The sequence below is a fragment of the Sipha flava genome, unplaced genomic scaffold (assembly GCF_003268045.1).
Source record: "Sipha flava isolate LNK unplaced genomic scaffold, YSA_version1 3_pilon_pilon, whole genome shotgun sequence".
Lineage (NCBI taxonomy): Eukaryota > Metazoa > Arthropoda > Insecta > Hemiptera > Aphididae > Sipha > Sipha flava.
The window spans coordinates 199,465-221,520 of record NW_020273108.1 but is presented as its reverse complement, the minus strand read 5'-3'; the positions used below and the strand labels follow the sequence as shown (position 1 = coordinate 221,520).

At 26.2% G+C, this 22,056-nt stretch overlaps 1 protein-coding gene across 1 annotated transcript; it reads left to right on the top strand.

Moving 5' to 3' along the window:
* Window positions 1–849: 849 nt before the first annotated feature.
* On the top strand, window positions 850–14,998 carry LOC112688719. Its single transcript, XM_025562054.1, has 7 exons — window positions 850–1,191; window positions 1,275–1,401; window positions 1,459–1,627; window positions 6,137–6,772; window positions 9,605–9,679; window positions 11,813–11,881; window positions 14,898–14,998. The coding sequence occupies exons 1-7, from the start codon at window positions 1,085–1,087 to the stop codon at window positions 14,957–14,959; spliced, it is 1,245 nt and encodes a 414-aa protein (XP_025417839.1). The 5' UTR covers window positions 850–1,084; the 3' UTR covers window positions 14,960–14,998.
* The last annotated feature ends 7,058 nt before the right edge of the window (window positions 14,999–22,056 follow it).

The window sequence follows — 22,056 nt, the reverse complement described above, 5'->3', positions numbered from 1 at the left end:
AATTTATGTTATCACAGATGACAGAATTAATAAATTGATAACTAAACCCGTGACGGACCGTATGACTGTATTATTATACTCTGTGGTATTGTTCTATCGTGATATCCGTTTTTGGCTTTTGCTCATCAAAATAATATGTTGTCTGAGTTTTTTCTAATGGCGAGCGCGAGAATAAAGTAAATTGTATTTAATATTTGTTATAAACATCTAAAAAAAATATATTTTTAATTATTAATTCGAAATAAAATAAATTAATTCAAAAAAATTAATATTGCATTTTTATTAAACTCCATTAATTCTTTGTGTATTATTTTAAAGTGTTTACTTTATATATATTTGATATAGTACAAAGTAAATTTATATTTTACAGTACCATAGAACATGGATTATGGACAACATCACATAACTAATCATGATTGTTGAATATAAAGGTTAGAAAGTGTCCCCCTCTAACATCTTTAAATCCTAACAAATACCAATTTTGTGAGACAAACACATTTAAAAATTCCAGTCCAGAAATAATACATTATTGTCGGTTCTTTAAAAAAAAAAAAAAAAAATGTTAGTAAAAATAACCATGGTTCCGTTGAAAAGTTCGTGGCGTACAACGTTTGGTAAATAAATGGACTCGATTACACCGGGTGAATGACAATAACAACGTATTATGATGATTCAATTTGGTACGAGACGATTTCCGACGAAGCACGTTGCCTATACCTTGCGAACGGATTACACCCGCAGCATGGTCATTTTGTGTGCGCATCGAAACCGTACACTTAACGTTCCCCTTCCTTCGATCCAGATCACTATATTACATTAATTGACCCTTTTTTTCCTCCGTACTTGCGTACCGGGTCCATACTGCGTGTATCTCGTTAGTCGTATAAACGCGTTATATTAGCGACTACCGGTGTGTGTTTGTGTGTGTATGTGCGTGTGTGTGTGTGAGTGTGTTTTTTTGCCGTCCGATTTATTCATTCCTGTACACTATTTGGATATTATGATCCTTTGCATTGTTGGACCGTCTACTCAAAACCTGTCAGCGTCGTGAGCATTACAGTTTTTCCGTATCCGACCTACCGATATGACGTCATTTACAAACACGGTCGTCGTGTTGTTATTCCTATGGACGTTCGCGCTGGAACCTTGCCGGTGCGACAACCACACCACGGACTGCTTCGTTACCGAAAGGTACGTACTAGTGGACGTCACGTTTGTCTCGGTGTACCTATACGGGGACTCATAGCTGTTATAATATATCGTGTTGCATGAAGTTATCACGAGGTGGTCACGGTCAGCGTCAACGAGCCGGTGCACATCATAAGGTACACGTGGTGCTTGAACATCCCGCCGAGATGTCCGGATAACAGGCAGGAGTACCGGACCATTCACAAGAACATCGTAAGTGACAACCCGGGCGTATGGGACGACGACGATTCAAACGGATTTCGTTTTCAGACCGTGCCGAAAACGCGCAGAAAGAAAGTGTGCTGTGAGAACCAAATCCAACTATACGAAGATTGCATACCGAAGTGTACCGAAGAACAGTGTCTGAATATTAAATGTGTACCGGGAACGGCCAGATGTAAATGCAAGTCTGGCTTTGTAGGTCAATTATGTCAACAAAGTTAGTATCGATTGCAATAACGTTGATGTCATATTATACATCATCGTATATTAATTCGTAATAACTTTAAAGCATCATTAAAGTTATAAACAATTATGTCATCATCGTATATTAATTCGTAACAACTTTAAAGCATCATTAAAGTTATAAACAATTATGTTTTATTAAGAAAAAAACGAATAAGAAACCATTTATACCTAACCTAAACAGTTATAAGTATTAAGTGTTACAATATTGAAAAATATAAAAGTTTGCACTTATAAACAATGTATCTAACAATAATATAAACATATTCAAATTAGAGGCATATTATGAGGAGTAAAGGGAAAAAAAACTTCCTTCGTTTTATCGCTGCACAAAGTATTAACTTTGAATGCAATATTATATTGTGAATAATAAAAACAAAATAAAAATAAATAAATAACATAATTTTAAAACGCTTTAATAATATACATTAAGTGTTTTATTATTTTTTTTATTATAACTCATAGATGTATAATATTATGCATATATTAGATATAATAGTTGATACCGAAAAGTAAATATAATTGATTTCTCATTGCTTAATATACAATGAATATATGACATGTACTAAATAATTATTATCAGCATTTTCAATCGTAGTTAATTACCATCATCGTTAATAATTAAATACACACTTATAATAATTTGGACGTCGAACACTATTTTTATTATTTATTTTTGACATATAATTTTGTCTTTGTTAAATTTGTAATGAAAATAAATCCGAATATTTTAATCATTTATATGTCTTAATTAAATAGTTAAAATTAGTTTTATTTTTTTGACGTATTTATGGATAAACCTAATACTATGTTATCGATTAATATATTTTTTTAATCTTAGTTCATACCACTTTAACCCCATATATTTGTGATCGTATGTATACATAAACCTAACTGTATACTATTTATTTATATTAACTGATTATTATTTTTTTTGTATGTAAATAATTGCCGTCATAACCACAAATTAGTAACACAACTAATTACATTCAGTCTTTGAAATATTTTAAACCCATCTTATAACATGATTTCCTGATTAAAATATTGACTAACCAAAAACAATTATTATTCCTCGGTTAATGTTTGAATATTAATATATAAAGCAAGACTTTAAATTCGTTTAACTTTTTACTTAAGTGCAATAATCTGTATATTAAATTTATTAATTAATTTTAATTGATTTATTGTAAAAGCTTTTGATGTAATTAACACAAAAAAAATTATGGGCTGTGGTTAAATTAAATATTGTTAACAGTAAGATATTTTTTACATCAAATAATTTTATACCACATGTTATACCAGATATGATACGACAAAAATTGATAGAAAAACTATCTATATTAATTTCTTATACACAGAACTTACACAGCTACATACACCATAATATAAATTATAAACAACAATTCATGTCTGATTTATATTTTATTTGAAGTCCATAGTAGCTAATAGTTCTAATATTTACTACTGAATTACTTACATTTTAATATTTAACTATGCCGTAAATGAAATGCTTAATTTTTCAATCTATATTAACGCTCAATCAACAGTTTTACCTTTGTATGTATATTAATTGATTTTCATTAGAATACATTTTATTGAGTTAATTAGTAATATATATTTGTATACGTTAATAATTAATTCAATAGTTAACTTAACTTTATACCTTAAGTACTTTTGTTGAATCACCAAAAAATATCTTAATCCGATTATATATATAATTACGAACATAAACATAGTGTTAAATGTTTATTAAAAGCATTCGATTATTTAAGGTTGTATAAACTCGATAAATATTTATGTATACAATCATTTTCAATTTTCACTATCCCCTTAAAAAATAATAATGCGTACCTACTTCAAGATTTACGATTTCACGATCACAAAATTATTTTTAGTGCATTTAATTGATTTACTTACTTTTACATTTTTTTTTTTTTTTTTATAAGTAATTTTGACACTTATTTTCAACTTTGAGTCATTTTAATAAACACAACAAGACATTAATTTAACTACAATTAACAATTGAACCAAAGACGTAATTAACACAAATACGTGTCATTCACGTATTTCTGTTTCACATATTCTCGTCCATCTTAGTAATGACAATTCTTTTGAAGAATAAATGTATGAATTCAATTAAAATTAAACTTTAAGAAAGTAAAAATAATTGCAATCTATATATAAAAATGTTAAAATTAGGTTTAAAAAAATATACTATACCTTGTGTCATATATGTTAAAATACATTTTAAAATAAATAACCTATTACTGTGATACCAATACATTCTGAATCTTCAATGAAGTAAAAGTATATTTAATTAATAATACATGTATTATTCTTTTTGGAAATCAATTTTTCTTCGAAGTCTATTAATAAAAACTGTAATAATTCATACCATAAATAATATACAATATGCTTTTATCTTATTTTCATTAACTTGCTACATCTAAGTATCTACATTAATTGTCAATTTTTTGTTTTATGACAGTTTTCTCTTTGTCACAGTAATATTAAAATTGTGGATAGTATATAATTAACCATGGGTCTGAGCGTGCTCAGTTTATTTCGGAAAAATAATTGTTTTAAAACTATATTTGATAATATATCGCCTGCTTGACATGAAAAACATCATTGTTATTAAAACTGCAGCCGTCTATAAAAATATAAAAGGTAAATGAATTACTATTATTAAAGTTATCAAATTTTTTTTTACAGAAAACTCAAACCAAAACATAAATATAATATGTTAAATATTATATGAGTAAAAACATTAAAAAAAAAAATAATAATACAAATCATTTTACCATTAGCGCAATATTGAAATAATTAAACAATTTACAACTAATAACAATCAAACGATTAAATATTAATTATTTTTTCTGGTTTTGGCACATTCCCGTTAAATTTAAACCTACTGAGGTACTTTTTGTAGCGTTTATATTAAAGTACGTCGTAGAATGTTAATAACTTCAATAAGAAGGTTTAGATAAACGATAGATATATTAAAAAATATAATCCAACAAGTGCATTTCTATTGCAGAACCATGGCTAGGATAATACATCTTCTAAATAAAAGATAACTTAATCGTCATATCCAGTGGCGTGCACAGGAATTTCCTATGAGAGGGACGTTATCTGGTGGTGAAGTAAAAATTAATCTAGGCTAGGAAATAATAGTTCAACCTGGTAAATTGAAATAAGAACAAAAAAATGGTTTTCTTGTTACATTCAAACATTTTCAGAATTTCTTCTTATCATTATCCTAATAATTGTAACTTCAACTTAAAAGTACATTTTGATTTGCTATAAATCACTGTTTTATTAATTTAATATGACTATATTATACCAACAAAAGCTAAAAGAGTATAGCTACTTATTTATAGGTAAATAATCAAACATTTTATCGATTAAATTTTATTCATTTTTAATTAAAATGCAAAACAATTGATAAAAAAAATATTTTAACATTAAAATATTCTAGACGGAAATTTCAACGCCAAATTTTTGCACTCAGTTCATTTTCAAAATACATTTTTCTGTAAATTAATTTAATTAACATCCAATCGTTTTATCCGATAACGTTACGAGAAAAAAAAAACATTCACAGAACATATCAGTTTTTAAATACTAAAAAATAAACGTTTGTTGTTTCGAACTGATTGAGTTCTATGCACCCTGAACCAGGGTTATTAATTAATAATGTCATTTTTTTTCAAAAAATATTAGTTTTATGAAAAAATTTATAAAATTAAAAAATGCACAAAATGTTATTTCAAACAAATTATATTCTTATGCTTTGTTCAATATTTACTATTATTACTTGTGATATGCTTGAAAAACATAGCAATCTACGAGTATGTTGTTTTCTATAACATAGAGATATGTAACATTAATCCTTTTGTGGCATATGTTAATATTTTTCAACTCTCCAAAAACCTTTTATACATCGGTTTTATAAATATTTAGACCAATTTAAGTTGTATAATTAACACATTTTCAAATTTAAGTTTTAAGGACCACCCTGACCCTGGTAGCACCTGTACATTGGTATCCGCAGTTTACCATTACTTTACGGTCAGAGACGAATTTAATTTTTTTATGACTATAGGCTCTAATATTAAACATAATAATACCTTAACCAGTTTGAATTTTTGTATAATTTTTTTCTCGTTCTAAGTTATTTAACTTATTTTGGAAAAATTTCCATGAGAACCCATCAAATTTTAATGAAAACGTACAATAGTAATTTTTACAAATCACCATTATTTAAACCATTATTTAGAGTCTAAACTTTAGACAATCAAGCAAATATAATTTAATTAGGAATTTTCTATTATTTTTTATTTTTAATTATTTATTTTAATAAAGCACTACAACGTTTGCTGGTTTCTAAATGTTGACGTCCTAGGCAGCTGCTTTCTCTGCTTATTGATAAATCCGCCACTGGTTATCGGGGTAAGTTGACATGAATCTCGCGTTCCAGGGTGCGACGTTGGGTACTGGGGCCCGGAGTGCAAGAATCGTTGCGACGTGTCGTGCTCCGAATGCGACCACCACACCGGGTGCTGTCTGACGGCGGCCGGAGACGACCACTCGGCGTTGATAATGTGTGTCACCGACCGTCCGACGGCCAACCGTCTGAAAACGTCCGTGGCCGGAAACGGCACGGAACGTGAAAACGGCAACGCCATGACGCCAGGAAACGTCACGACATCCACCGATGATCGATCACTGTGGCCGGCGCGGACACCGACGACGCGGACGCCGACGACGCAGACGCCGACGATGCAGACGCCGACGGCACAGACGCCAACGACGCAGACGCCAACGACGCAGACGCCAACGACGCAGACACCGACGACACCGACACGCACGACAGCAGTGCCGAAGAGACGTAACGACGGCATGATAGGCATGTTCTACGGGAAAGTGGACGTGATGATATACGACCAGCTGGTGAAGAAGCTCATATGGATATCGGCCATGACCGTGGTGGCCATCGCTATGGTGTTCGTCATCATGTTCGTGGTGTTCATCAACTTTTACGGCGCGAACAAACGGGCAAACGTAGCGCGGGACAGGAGGCGACCTACCTCGCTCGACTTGCACAAAATTAACGGTAACAACTGTTGCACATGTACATGTGCCGGAAATTTTACGTATGAAATATGCTTTGCGTAACGCACGAAAAGAAGGTATTGTACATTTTTTTACGGTAATTGTTTAAATTTTTTGGGCGTCTCTCGGAAACAATGGAAAAAATATTGCTCTGATTTCGATGTCGCAATGGGAACTCATTGTCGAACGTTTCGTCACCGAAATGCATACATCGAACTATTAGGACGACATGATACACCAGCTTTACGTTTTACGCGGCTCAAAAGCATTCCGTGCAAGTCCATAGCATAAGCGCCCTCTGTTTTTATTTTAAACGGAACTTTAACGATACGATGAACTTTTTTTAATTATTCGTCAACAAAAACGGATTCAAAGTATTTATATGTAAGATTATTTGTAAAATTTTAAGTGTCATGTTTAGCTATTACAAATTTTTGGTAAAATAATCGAAAAAACCATATATGTTACTTCATAGATAATGTTATTTTCTTAAAAAATAAAAATGAACCTCTTCTATAAATTTATGACGAATGGTTTTGTTTCACGCAACATGGTTTTTCCACCTAAAAATCATAAATAAATTATTATTTTATTTATACACTCACGATCACGAACACGATCATACGCCACGCACTCGTATGAATGCGCCCACACTGGTAGCCCGTTTCGTTGTCGATCTTATAAGGAGCGTTAAGCTAATGGCACTTTTGAGTGACACTTCCTCTTAAGAATATAATAAAAAGGAAAAAAAAATTTTTAACTTCATACAACTCTTATCATAATTTTAGGGAAAAAAAATCGACCAGTGTTTTATGTAGAAAATATATTATAAGTATCTTACCGATCCGAATTATAGTTCGATTTTACATTATACAAATCAATCTACATGAATCTAGTATACACTGTTGGTTGAACCATCTCTTGTGTTGATTATGTAGACTGTGAATTACCATGTCATCTCGTCACTGAAAAAATTGTGTTTTTAATCGAATACAAAAACCAATCAATCTGAGTTAGTGCAGCAAGGAAAAAAATCTAATACTCAAAAAAACTAACAAACCTACCTATTCTAGAATAAGTAAAAATGTAGTGATAAAATTTTCTTTTTCTTTATAATAAAAAAGATTTTATCTTCAAATCATTTTGCACCCTTTGACATGTTCGTGTTGCTTTTACATAAGTCCATCCTTTATAAATATATTTTCATGTATATAAATGAATGAATGTACAAAATATTTACATGCATAAAATATACAATGTGATTTTCGTTAGATTATAGTTTCGTTATATCAGTAAATTGTTGAGTTCTTTTTAAAAACAGACCTTATATTCATATAAAATATTCGAAGAAAATTGTCCATGTTATTTAATCTCAACATTTTATTAATTTCTAATAACTTTCTTATCGACAGAACAACTATTTTTTTAGTCTATAATAATTTCTTACTTATTTAATTGCACGAATATCAATAATTAAATCAATGATTTATTATGTGTAAGTCATAAACCATGACCATTTGAAAATTGAATTAGTGTAGCAATAAACCTAAAATGTATTCTTATAAAACGATATTTATAAGAAAAAAACAAAATGTATTAAAACAATTAATGACTAATGAACATATCCATTGCATGACAGAATAGAACTTATATATTTTGATGAGTATTAGTAGTAGCATTGATTTTATAAAAAATTATTTTATTATAAGATTTATGATGGTTGTAATTGATATTTTGTAAGTTAGTGTAAATTATTTTTGCACATTTAAAATGTAGATAGTGTTATATTTTATTTCTCATTTAACGTTATTGATTTGTATGAATAGCCTTTTGGTGAAAATTACCGGGTAAGTCGATTTCACTTAAATGTAATACAAATGTGATATATAAGTGGAAGCTGAGTTTTATCCCTAGATTTTAGATTTTAGATTTTCGTCGCCATCTTCATAAACGATTTACTCTTATTTTGTCATAACTATAATGTTTAAGGATAAATTTAACTAATTTGATGTTGTTTCTAGATTATTAATCAATACTGAATAATTAAATTTACGAGAAAAAAAAATTGTGCACATTGAATAGTGATTTTTTCATCAGTAAATGCACAAATATGTAGATCACACTTTTCTAAAACACTTTTGTCCCTGGTTGGGAAAGTAGCATTTTTAGTGTGCACTTAAAATACATAAATAAAATCTTTACATTAGTAATCATAAATTGACTACTTTAAGCCTGCTCAAAAGTATTGAAAATTGATCTTTTAGTTCAAATATAGCGAAAAAACAGCGTATGAATGTTGATAATAATGCTGTGAAAATATACAAAAGCAATTAAACCTAAATACATCTTGCTTAAATCCGAAACTTTTTATATTTGTTTATATTTTATCATATGCATATTCCAAGTCAACTCTGTACTTATATTATGTTTCACAGTCATTAATCACTTAACTGTTGAAAAGCGTTTGCGTTATTGTATGTCCTTTCATATCTTCTAGAAATTCTTCTTTTATTGTCCTTGTATGTACTCTACGAAAACTTTACTTGTATTTAATTTATTATTTCAGCGTCTAAGTTGTATCTTATTTGTATCAAATAGTCGTTTACTTCGGCGTTAATTATATTTTAACGTATCAATTTTCTCCTTTTGTCTTTCCCTCCATCAGAACCTATACTATATGAACCTACATGTACAATACCTATTTTCAGTAACGTATAATTTATAATTTTTTCACCGACAAAATTTAAAACTCAAATGCTTTAGTAGCATTTTATCCTAAATTTAACTTTCTATTTTCAATTTCAATAATTATTATTTTTATTTCAATTTACAGAAAAATGTATTATCACGCAAAATCCAGGTTATGTATCACCAGATAGATATAGCAAGACTCCAATGCTACATACATGTAAGCTATTATTTGTTATATATAATTATTTTAACTCTTGCACCAAATTATACCTAATAAAATAATCGAAATAAATTTACTAAGTATTTAAAGCTATTTTACATATGATGGTTAAGCTAATTTGTATGTCAACATTCTCAAATATGAGTTATTTGAGCCGGATTTTAAAAATATTAAATACTTCTCAAATTTATAACTTCTAACATAAAATAATATTTTTATTGATTTTAAATAAACACCCAATGTTACCTTCATGTATATGTAAGTAATTATAATACTAAAGTATATAAAAAAAAAAAAAAACACATTTTAATCATAACAAGAGAACCATTTACTTCATATAAAATCTATCTATATTATTTACCAATCTATAGTTTAAAATGAAAAGGGTTAGTTCTAAAAAGAAAAATATTTAACAAAGTGAAAATATATTTCTCAGTTTCTAAATTATCTCATTTTAAAACTAAAAACACAAACGACAACACAAACTAAAAACACAAACAATTATATCTATATACAATTTTGTTAATATTATGAGTTTAATAAATTTATTTTAAATTATTTTGATTTTGCAATATTTTATAGGTTCCCAAAGTGTGCGCCGCGGTGCCCTAGTGCGTCGTGATGTATGTATAAGAGACATCGCAGACTACAGACTTTATATCGGCCGATAGTTTAGTCGGGTTGAGCTGCTATCGCGCACACTAGGCCAACTAAACCGTTTGGTTGGTGGCGGTACGCAAACTGGTCAATAGTCGGCCAACTGCTCTGGAAAGATTTTTTAGTTGTGCTGAATTCTGCTGACGATAGCAGTCGCTTTTTAGTATACTTTTATTATACCTTCCCGCTTCAAATCTCTGGTGAATCGGCCGAGTCGACAGACTAAAAATCGGCAGTGTGCGCGCGTGGAATTATCGCCATACTGATTAAGCAGTCGGCCGATAGTTCGCCGACAGTTTAATTTAAAGGTAATCGTGCAGCCCATCAAACTTATTAATCGGCCAATACCAGATCGTTATAATTTGCGCTCTTGTACATAACTTTGTACTGATTAAGAACCCGACTAAACTATTGGCCGATATAAAGTCTGTAGTGTGCGATATCTCTAAGGGTACCGCGCCGTCATGAAATACTATCGGGTCTAATATTTTCCTAATGATTAGTCATGCTATGACTTAAAGAAGGGCGCTCTGAAAACCTTGGATCAAAAAGGGCGCCTTGAGTCGAAAAAGTTTGGGAAGCACTGCAATAATTAATAAAAATTGTGTATAATTATAAAACCACGATTTTATAGTACTTTTAATTTGTCCCGAATAAAATTATTGATCAAAAAAATAAAATGATTTTTAAGTTTTAAACTACATATTCCACATTTATAAGGTGAATTATTCATGATAAAGTTTGAAATGTCAAAAACATTCTAGTGGAAATAAAATGATATTTTTTCGAATATAATACAAAATAAATTGCTAACTTACAAATTAAATTTGTATTGATATAAAGTAGAAATATTAAAATATATTAAATTTAAATTAATACCAATATCTAAAAAAAAGGAAATTTAGTAGTTATTTACAATTACTAACAAATAACGTAATACAATATTAATTATTTTCAAGAAATTAAGTAATGGAAAACGGTAAATAAAAATGTTGGTTATCTTTTACTTAGGCATATTTTTTTACAATTTGTTTGGTTATACTTCATGTAAACAAATCGATACTATTAATGTCTAATGTATTAAATATATTCGCTGCATCTAAATAAAATTAATTTATAATATTGAAAAAATCTTATGTAATATTTGAAACACTTTCACTAATAAAAAATATATAATACCAAATTAAATCAGATGGCATGATTATTCATTATTACTTACTATTATAGTCGTATATGGATTATAAACATTTAAATTGAGTACATGTAAATAATAACAATATAACAGTAATATATATATAAATATAATAGTATTAAATACTAAAAATACTTGTTTAATAGATTATAATTATTTTTAGTTCTTAAACACTATTCGTAAGTCGGGATTGATAAAGTATTATTATAATTTTTAATTTATGTCACGACAAAGTAAGATAAATTAATCATTGATTGAATATTATTTTAATTCATTTTTAGCTAATAATGGTTATACTACATTTCATCCAGAAATATTTTGTCCAGTTTTCTCAGCACCTCATCACACAGGTAATTAACTATTAAACATAACATTTATATTTATAAAATTGTTGAGTTTTTATCGAAAACACTTATTTTGAAACTATAAAGTATAAATAATTTTATTATAAATCTTGTTATAAATTACTAACAAAACACAATGATTTAAAATAAAGTATAAGAAATGTAAACGTTATCAAATAAATGAAATATATTAAAACACATTTTACTAACATATTTAAGTAATTTAATTAACCATTTTACTATCTTTGTGGAAATAATAAATATATAATTTGTTAATAAATAAATAAATAAATAAATATATAATATACAATTTCTTTCACATATCACACAATTTTAGTGTTTTTATAATATAAATAACTTTAATTAATATTGTTTTTGATCGAGCAAAATTACCTAAGTACTTGTATGCATTTTGAAATACCAAACTTAAAATATGATTCATTAAAAATGATTCAAATTATATAGCCATAACTGACATTTCAATGTGGTAATTTTAAAAAGTTTTGTTTCCCAATATTCAAAAATCTAAACGTAATTTAAAATTTTAGTTATAAAAGCTTCTTCTTATTTTAAAGAAAAAAATAAAGCTAAACTAAAATGAAAGTTAACTAAAATAATATAAAATAAAATTTTCATTGAAATATTTGAATTCTTCTTAAAAATTACACGGCTGCGTTTCTTAAAAATGTTTAAAAATTATAATGTAATAGCTTTAAATATTTTTAATATTTCTAAGAAGTCTTTTGTACTATAAATATTGTGTGTAAAAAAATTGTAACGATTGAACTTATTATTTAAACATGACTTATAAGTATTTTATTAATCTAATTAAATGTATATATATTTATTATATCAATAACATTTATAATTTAAATTTTACTCATTATATTCATTATTAATCTGAAGGTACTAATTATCAAATTTAAATCGAGGATTTAAAAGAACAATTAAATCACAAAAAATAAAAAAGTGTAGAAAGCTATAATAACAATTATTATTATTTATGCATTGTGGCATGATACATGACCGCACACTCATTATAATAGAGTAGTGAAAAATATACATATGTATCCCTTAATATATAACATAGTCACAAAGGGATTAAAAAAATATAATAAGTGTATACTAATCCACGTATATTGTTGGTCATTTTCAATAAAAAAACGAAACTAGTCATTTTTGAAACAAAAAAAAAATATATGTACCTTTTAAACATACAAATGTAGATAGATAACACTTATTGAGATGCAAAACTGTAAAAGTGCAAATTGTCTCTAAATAATGAAGAAGCTTTGAATTACCATCCAACATATTAACATATTATAACACCCACCAGTGAAAGGCTTCACCTACACATTTTCATTGATTTATAATATAATATCATTTGGCGTATTTGATAATGTGTCGATATACTTCTCCATTTTATCATTATTATACTCATTTTTTTAAGTAATATTTCAAAACACTGAAATGTCTTTTACTAGATAACTAATATCGTTTAATGGCAGTTCATTAAAATCTCTAATTTTGTCAAAATTTTATTTTATAACGTTTATAACATTCCTATGCGATTTTCCAGGAATTTATTTTTTTGCAAAGTAAATTATTTTAAAAATATTATATTTAATTTAAGTATACAAATTTAAAATTATATGAATTTTTAATTACGAAAATGTAATAGATTTTTATAACTTTTATCGTTTTATCAAAATTAAACATTTAAGGGTTCGTAAATTGTTTTTTTTTTTTTTTTAATAAAGTTCAATTTTTTTCAGTAATTAGTAATAAATATGTACGAAGAACTTCAAATTTAAGTTTAAATTAATTTAATTTATTATATTTAAAAACTTTTTGTCAAAAAAATTATTTTATCGACATTTTTGAAAAAAGCTAAGAAAACTAAAACATTTAAACTTTCTATAAATAGCTCAGTAAAAAATCTTTTGTACATTTTACACCATCTTTTATACACCATCCATAAAAACAGTCATATAAGCACATATATGAGTGAGCATTTAGTTAAAATTTAAAGTTTCTATGATTGTTATCTTTACAATTACAATAAAAACAAAAGTTTGATTTCGTCGTAATACTGTAAATGTTGGAATTTTTTTTATAAATATATGTCCGTTCTTCATTTTATTTATTTTAGTTATTTATGTTATTATTGGTTTGTTTTAGTATTATTATTTTTTAATTTTAGTTATTCTTTAAAGTACCAACTAAATAATATTTTCTATCAAAAATTTAAAATAATTTAAACTGTCGGAATAACTCTTCTGGTCGAAACCGTACACAAAATCACAAAAATAAATAAGGGATGATAAAATAAGAAACTATTATAATAAGGTTTCGTATTTCAGTTGAAATTAAAGTTTTTTCTTTAGTTTTTCTCAATTATTCGGAAAACTGTTGAGAAATTTTAAAAATAATAAAAAGACGAAGACATTTAGTAAAAATCATCATAATAAAGAACGAAATAATGAAATTTGTAACTTTTTTTTTTTTGTTAATAAAATTTTAAATCAATTTCCGAGCTAATGATTTTCCTGAAACTCTTAAAATTATAAAAATATTCTTCTAATTTAAGCTGTCACTACTGCATCTAATAAACGCCTTTTCCTTCGTTTAAATTAATTAAAACCTATCTACGCCTGATAATGGATAGATAATTATATATTTATATATATTTTTAATGATCAGCTGAATGATTTACTTTTTATTGCTGTTAAATGCGATATGATCGTAAACATCAATGTAGAAGATGAAATTTATTTATTTTCAAAAAAGAAAAATAAAAGACATATATTTTATTTATACAGTTATAGCTTGAGTCACTAATGTCACTTGAATAAGTTTACTGCATTATTTTTAATTTTAAATATGAAATATAGTTATGCAATCATTATTTTGTAAAAATTTAAGATTAAAATGTTGCCTAAATTTTAGATTACGATGTTTTACTTGATTTCTTTTAGTTGTAAATTTATTAATCCCATGTTTTTTTTTTTTTTTTATTCAGGTGGATCATCACTATTATACGATACTCCACGTCCACAACCAGTATATGAAATGTTAAGTTAAATAATAGATATATTTAATTTATTAATATTTATTTAGAATTTGTTCAACTTTATTATTATATATTTATTTTTAAATAATCATTGATTATAAATATATTATTGTTTTAAAAATATTACATTTTTCAATTTCTTTATTTCTCAAAAATGTTCTGAAACTAGCATAGGTATATTAATTTCTTAATTAATTTCAATAGACAACGTTTAAATTTAATACTTATTAATTTATACTTGTAAACAAAATGTATTATTATTTTCAATATTAATTATTACAACATTACAAAGGCACCGAATAAATGTTTTCAATTAGTTCAAATAGCAATATTAATATATTATAGAATATAAAAATAATATGTCACTTATACATATTACAAAAATACAATAGTAATTAAAAAACACGAGAGTTACATAACTCTCCAATTGGTATTTTGAATTGGAATTATATAATAAATGTACAGTACTCTAAAGATTATATTAATGACGACAATAATTTTTTAACTACATTTTATAAGTACACATATAAATATAATTATAATTTAAAGTACAGATTACAACTTTTTATGTGCAAAACATGTATATATACCGGGTGCTCTTGAAATTAATGAGGTCACTGGTATATGGACTTACTATGATGGAACAATAAAGATTTGTTTGAAATTTTTTTTCATCTTCAAAATGTTAGTTTATTCAAATTATTTTTAGAATATTATCTTAAACCTAAAAATAAACACTAGTTGTAATTTTTAAAAAATCCTCATGCAAATTGAGGCGTCACACAGTTTTTGCGCTTATCACGCGTTTTTCGTGATGAGTCTACTAAAAAGTGCGGTAAATTCAATATTAACAATAAAAGTATAATATTGCACTTTTAACGAGTACAAAATAAAATGTATACCTTATCGATTCAAAATTGTGTTACTGTGATATCTAAGAACTGTAATTTTAGTCTAAAAGCCTGTGGCGATCAAATAATTGTGTCATAAGGATGAAGCTGATTTTTAACAAGAACTTTGATCATTGAAAAAAACTAATCATAATTTAGAATATGAAATCAATTTATTAAATAATTTTACTAATTTTAGTAGCATAAATTGTAAAAATATGTTTAGAGATGTTACTGTCTGTAACAATAAAGTAGTTTGTTATTTTAAATTCAGACATTATAAACACTTAATGACTTATTAGTACAAAACTGAAAACAAAAGCAGAACAAAAATTGTTTATAACGTCAACCGATTAATTAAAAATTATTGTACTCTGTACACACTACACATTAAAAATTGATAAGTATTATAGGTATTATCTTTTTATTTTATTTTACATAAGAATACATACTAAAATCTTACACTAGGGCCAATGTACAGTATATAATATTTTTGGTATTTAATATGTCAAAATGTAAGGAAACACAATATTCTCATAAATTGTATATTAATTTATTAAATATCATTGGTTGTTAATCGTAAGACGTCTCATACCAGTACTTAAGTCACTCAGTCCACTTGGTCAAATAAACAACCATTATTTAGATAAATAAAAAATTATTATAATAATGTACAATATATAATTTTGAATTCAAAATACAAAGATACTGTAGAAATGATTTAATTCTTATGACTGAATAAACGTTAATTAAACATTTTATAAATCAAAAATCAGAAAATCATACAATATCATTGCTCAATAATCGAAATTCAGTGATAGTAATATATAATATAATATAATTATGGTATACTGGAAAATTGTAAAGGTATATGACTAAATATTTTATAAATCCAATAAAAAGTTTTTAATTACATTTTACATATTTAAAACATAACAATGCAATGCTTAACATATATTTATAATTAATTTAAGAAACTGAGACTGAAACTGTTTTAAAAGTGTAATCAAATATTTGCCATTAGATCATTCTACATTATTATTAATTTTTAGAAAATCCTTTTTTTTTTGATTTGGAGAATAATAAAGAAAATTAAAATATTTCAACAACCATCACAGTTATAAAAAATTTTGAAAACAAATTTATTAAAAATATAATATTAATAACCATAATAACTCGAATATTATATATTAATATTGCATAGAATATTAAATCTATATTTATATTTATTTATATTTTTTAACTAAAATGCATACTATCTGGATAATGGACACATAATCCATATTAATTGAATAAAGTAGACACTTAACAATAAGAATCATAGTTTCCTTTATTAACCGGCTATTTTGTTCATTAACCATTGATTGATGAATGAAGTAACTGAATAGAAAAAATGTAAAAAACCTGATACTATATAATTATATTTTCAATGGCACTAAATGTAAAATATAAATTTACTTATGGTGCTAATTTTATAATGTGAAAATCGTATAAAAATATCATGGAACTATCTATCATTACCATTTATCTCACGATCATTTATTATAATCATTTGATGTTACCTATATAGGTATAACGTCAGTGAAATTTAGTTGTGTTCGGAATAAAACATGAACTTCTGAAATGTAATGAGTTTAAAAAACAATTCGTACTTCGTATTTTAATAAATTAATTGCAGAAAAAATAAATAAAATTCGACTTATTTATCTAAAAAAAAAAAAATTAAAAACCCAATTACTTTATCCATCAATCAATATTTAATATACGAAATTATGATTCTAAATGTTAAGTGTTTCCTTTATTCAACTAGTATGGATTATAAGCACATAATCTGGATAGTGTGCTCTTTAGCCATGTCTCGGACTTTAGTCGTAACATAAATATTGGTAAACTATTTACCTCATATCTTTCAGTTTTTCAATCAATGATTAAATATTTTTTTATCCGTATACAAAAAGACCAAACAATTTTAACGATTTAAAAATAAATTTAAAAACAGAATATATTTAACACAGTTAAATTTTTAAAAAAGTACTCGTTTTTATAGTTATTTTCAATAATACCTAGATTTTTTTTACAAAATTTGAGTTCTCACACCTGTTATGTCTCTATATAGCTTCATTTTGAGGGCTAAATGTCCTAGGTGATTCCTGTAAATTCTGGTTTTGTTAACACCGAAAAAATAATCTTCTGATCTGCAATACATATCAAGTACCTACCTATGTCTTTAAAACGGACGTATATGTTCAACAATATCTGTCTGTCATTCCCGTATACTAAAAGAGCTAAAAAATCTATTACTAGACTTTGTACAATATACATCGTAGTCTATAATTAAATAGCTGGACTTTCATTATAAGAAAACGCTGAATATGCACAAGTGATATCATTTCAGGAGCTTAATAATAAAATGTATGATTCATAAATTATTAATAATAATTCATCGTGTTATTGTATTATATCATGAATTATTTATTTTATAAATTGAATTGGGTTTCTCCAAACCCGGATTAAGGAGGACCAAAGGAGGCTACATCCTCGAGGTTCATGTATGTATAGTTTTCTCAGCTTAAAATGACATTATGTGATAATTTTTACTTTTTATAGTACGTATAAGAATATTTTTTCTTGTTCGAACTAACGGGTATTGGAAACCATCGTCCGCCTACCATGTTTATTGCCATAGGCGTACATGGTCAGATTTGTGTAATTTCTTTTATTATATATAAATATAATTTAAAAATTTTTTTTTTCATTAGTGGGGTTGTGTATTGGTCCCGGGACCATTGAAGGTTTTAATTCAGGCTTGGTTATCTCTATTAATTCCTAACATAAATTAACAGTTAACAACATTATAATAAATAGATCAGCATAACATAAAAATTAATATCATTATTGTTGTAATGTATAGGTAAATATATTTTATAAGGAAGTTAATGCAATGACACGTAAAAATATGACTTCGAACCAACAAAAAAACAGAAATTTTACAAAATGACTCAGTCACATTGGAGTATAATAATATTATATAGGTAGTATGTTCATATATACCAGAGAAACAGGAAACTGGCGGCCTACGTACTTTTTTTTTTATCTGGCCTGTACTACATTTTCAAATTACTAAATAACATTTTAGATTTTATGGGTATTTCATTTTATTACGTTGATCGTAAAATGTAGATATTATGTTCTTATCTAGTATTGAACTGCAGCTAAGTTATTAAATGTCTAAATGTAATATATATTCATATCAGCATGACTATCTAACATAGCTATAAGATTGAGTATAAATACTGTTATAAAATATATATATATATATATAATTAATGGTATTAAATACTTATATTATTGTATTGGTTGAGCCGTAAAATTAAATCTTATAAAATAAATTTTAGCTTTGGCTCGTCAGATTTTTAAGTTTATAAATTAGCCCTTTGGTTATTTTAAGTTGCCCATCCCTGATTGATATACAAATAAATGAACTCTATATATTATATTATACATATATCTATAAATTAACCATCTTAATAATATTATCATTATGCTAAAATGTAAATAAAAGTATTTTAACTTAAAGAAAAACATAAAAACATAAATATACACCTAGATACAAAATGAAAAAATTGAGATTTGTGCACGTAAATAATAATGTTATAAATATTTTTTCTTCTAAAATATATATTTAAGATACTTTGAACTACATTTTTTTCCCCAAATTAAACTTTGATCAAACTATACACAACTGTATTTTTATGTTTGCAATATAAATATATAAATTACTGATAAACACTTTACATCAGTCTTTTAATTTTTTCAAATATAATATACTTTCTTTTTATTAAAAACATATGCCATAATAGAATAAAAATAGTATTATCACTATGTAATAAAAAAGTCAAAATATGTATTAAATAACATGAAAAATTTAACAAAAATATAGATATTTCACATTGATTTTTAACTACTAATCGATAATTATTCATTTAATCGTCTTCATTGTCTTCTTCGAAACAATTGAGTACAACGTACATTAAGAGATTTTAAATTTTGAATGTATGACAGTAAGTCTCAAAATTAACTTATAGCAGCTGAAAGAGCATTTAACGACGACAGACGATAATGGGGAATATTTATATTTATTTTTTATTTATTATTATATATTTTTATTATATCAGATTGTGTTAAAACAATATCATTAGACGTATTTTCATTTTTATTCGGAAGTATTTCTAATAGTTTTATTTTTTTGTAAACCAACGTTATTACTGCGTACGTAAATTAATTAATTTTTCATTATAACTCCGGATTCTCCTTGAATTTCGTTTAATTTTTTTCTGAATTTTTCACAATCACAAGACATTTAATTCTTATTAGATTTGATGTTTCTAGTTGTTTTATTACTTTAACCGAGAAATAAAAATTTGTGAAAATATATACTAAATAATTTTTTAGGACCTAAAAATATAAATATAAATATAAAAATTTTAATATCAATAAATACTAAATAGGAATAAAATTTGAAAATATTTATAAAATATGTAAATATTGGTTAAATATTTAAAAATATAATTTTTTATCGAAATATGTGAAAATGTATAAAATAAAAAGTCACATTTTATTCAGGGTGTTATGAAATATGTTAAATATTTTAATCAGAAATGAGAAATTTTTACTCAATCAAATTATGTATTTGCATGAAAATCCGCGCCCTAATTATGACCATAATTTGGCTCTCCGTATATTATATAATTATAATTAAAATATTACCATAGTTGGATGACTAATAACTCACGTAAATATATTTCTCGTTGATAAAACATAAACTCTAAACCCATTTCTAATTTACGACTTAGACCATAGTTATTTATTATTACATCATGTTTGTTTTTAGCATGAAAATTGGCTGTGATTTGATTTATTTACTGTAATTTAAGTTTGAGATATAGTTAACCATATCTATATTATTATTTATATTTAATATTAAAATAATAATCTTAAAAAAGAAAATGTTATTGAAAACTTGATATCATTACCATTTGGGGACACGGACGTAACCTTTTTGGAGATAATGTGTAATTATTGTTGTTCACAAATGTTCATAAATGTTGAAATAAAAAATTTACAATTCACGAATAAATTAAAAGGATTGATAAATAGATTAAAATACTAAATAGATTTAAAAGGACGCCACACTCACATATGTAGTCTCCGTCCGACATACGTACAACATAGTAAATTTGCGTACAGTAATTCAAATGTAGGTAGTAATGTTAGCGTTAATATTAAAGTAAACATACCTATAATCAAAATTTAAGGAAAGATGTGATGTTTTTTTAGTTATAACATCCTGTTAAAATTCCAAATATCTATAACGTTGTAACTCCTCTTAAACCATACGAAAAACCCAATTATTGTGTTTATTAAACTCGTTAATTTAGTTATTGTGTTATAATACTGTTAATCGTTCAGAGTCCGTTACAAAATAGTACATTGTTTAATGAATACGAACTTCATACGATGACACACTACGTGCAATGAATATTAATATAAACATATAATATAAATACATTGTAAACTATCTATTATTCAGCTAAAAGCAAGGTGCCAAATTATTTTCACCCTCGATTGACGAGCATGTGAAAGGTATTAATGCAAAAGAAAGAAATCGTGAGGACTACCACTCAGTAATAATGACCTCAAGCAGGGTTGAGCACACAGTAATAATTAAAACCCGTGCTTGATTTGCCAAAATTAAAGAAAGGGGACTCTATTTACTTAAAAAAAATTGCGTCCCAAAACTTGTTAAGCGTTATAGTTATAACGTAATAATAGTAGGGGAACGCTAAAATTTCTAAAAATTAGAAGGGGTACTCCGTCCCCATGTGCCTCCCTTCAAGTCGAGCACTGATTAAAACACAAGTCACAAATACGATACCACATATCACTAGTCAAATTCTGAAGTATGGCAGTGATGAAGAAACGACAAAAAGGAATTCATACGAGATCGTGGTAGGCATGTATGTGGGTTCAGAACAGACCTATAATCAGATGTATTTTAGTCCGGTTAGAGTGAGCACATTCGCGCCAGTATGTTTTGTGAAATAATTATTTGTATTTGGAATATTTTTGAATGAATTATTTTGGACTTGGAATTATTTTAAAATTAAAAGTGTTTTTAACTTGGAATATTTATAATAAACAGTATTTAATTTAAATTT

Coding starts and splice junctions, on each gene's coding strand:
- LOC112688719 (XM_025562054.1), top strand. CDS start 1,085: ATGACGTCATTTACAAACACGGTCGTCGTGTTGTTATTCCTATGGACG. Junction 1,192..1,274: donor GACTGCTTCGTTACCGAAAG/GTACGTACTAGT, acceptor TGTTGCATGAAG/TTATCACGAGGTGGTCACGG. Junction 1,402..1,458: donor GGACCATTCACAAGAACATC/GTAAGTGACAAC, acceptor TTTCGTTTTCAG/ACCGTGCCGAAAACGCGCAG.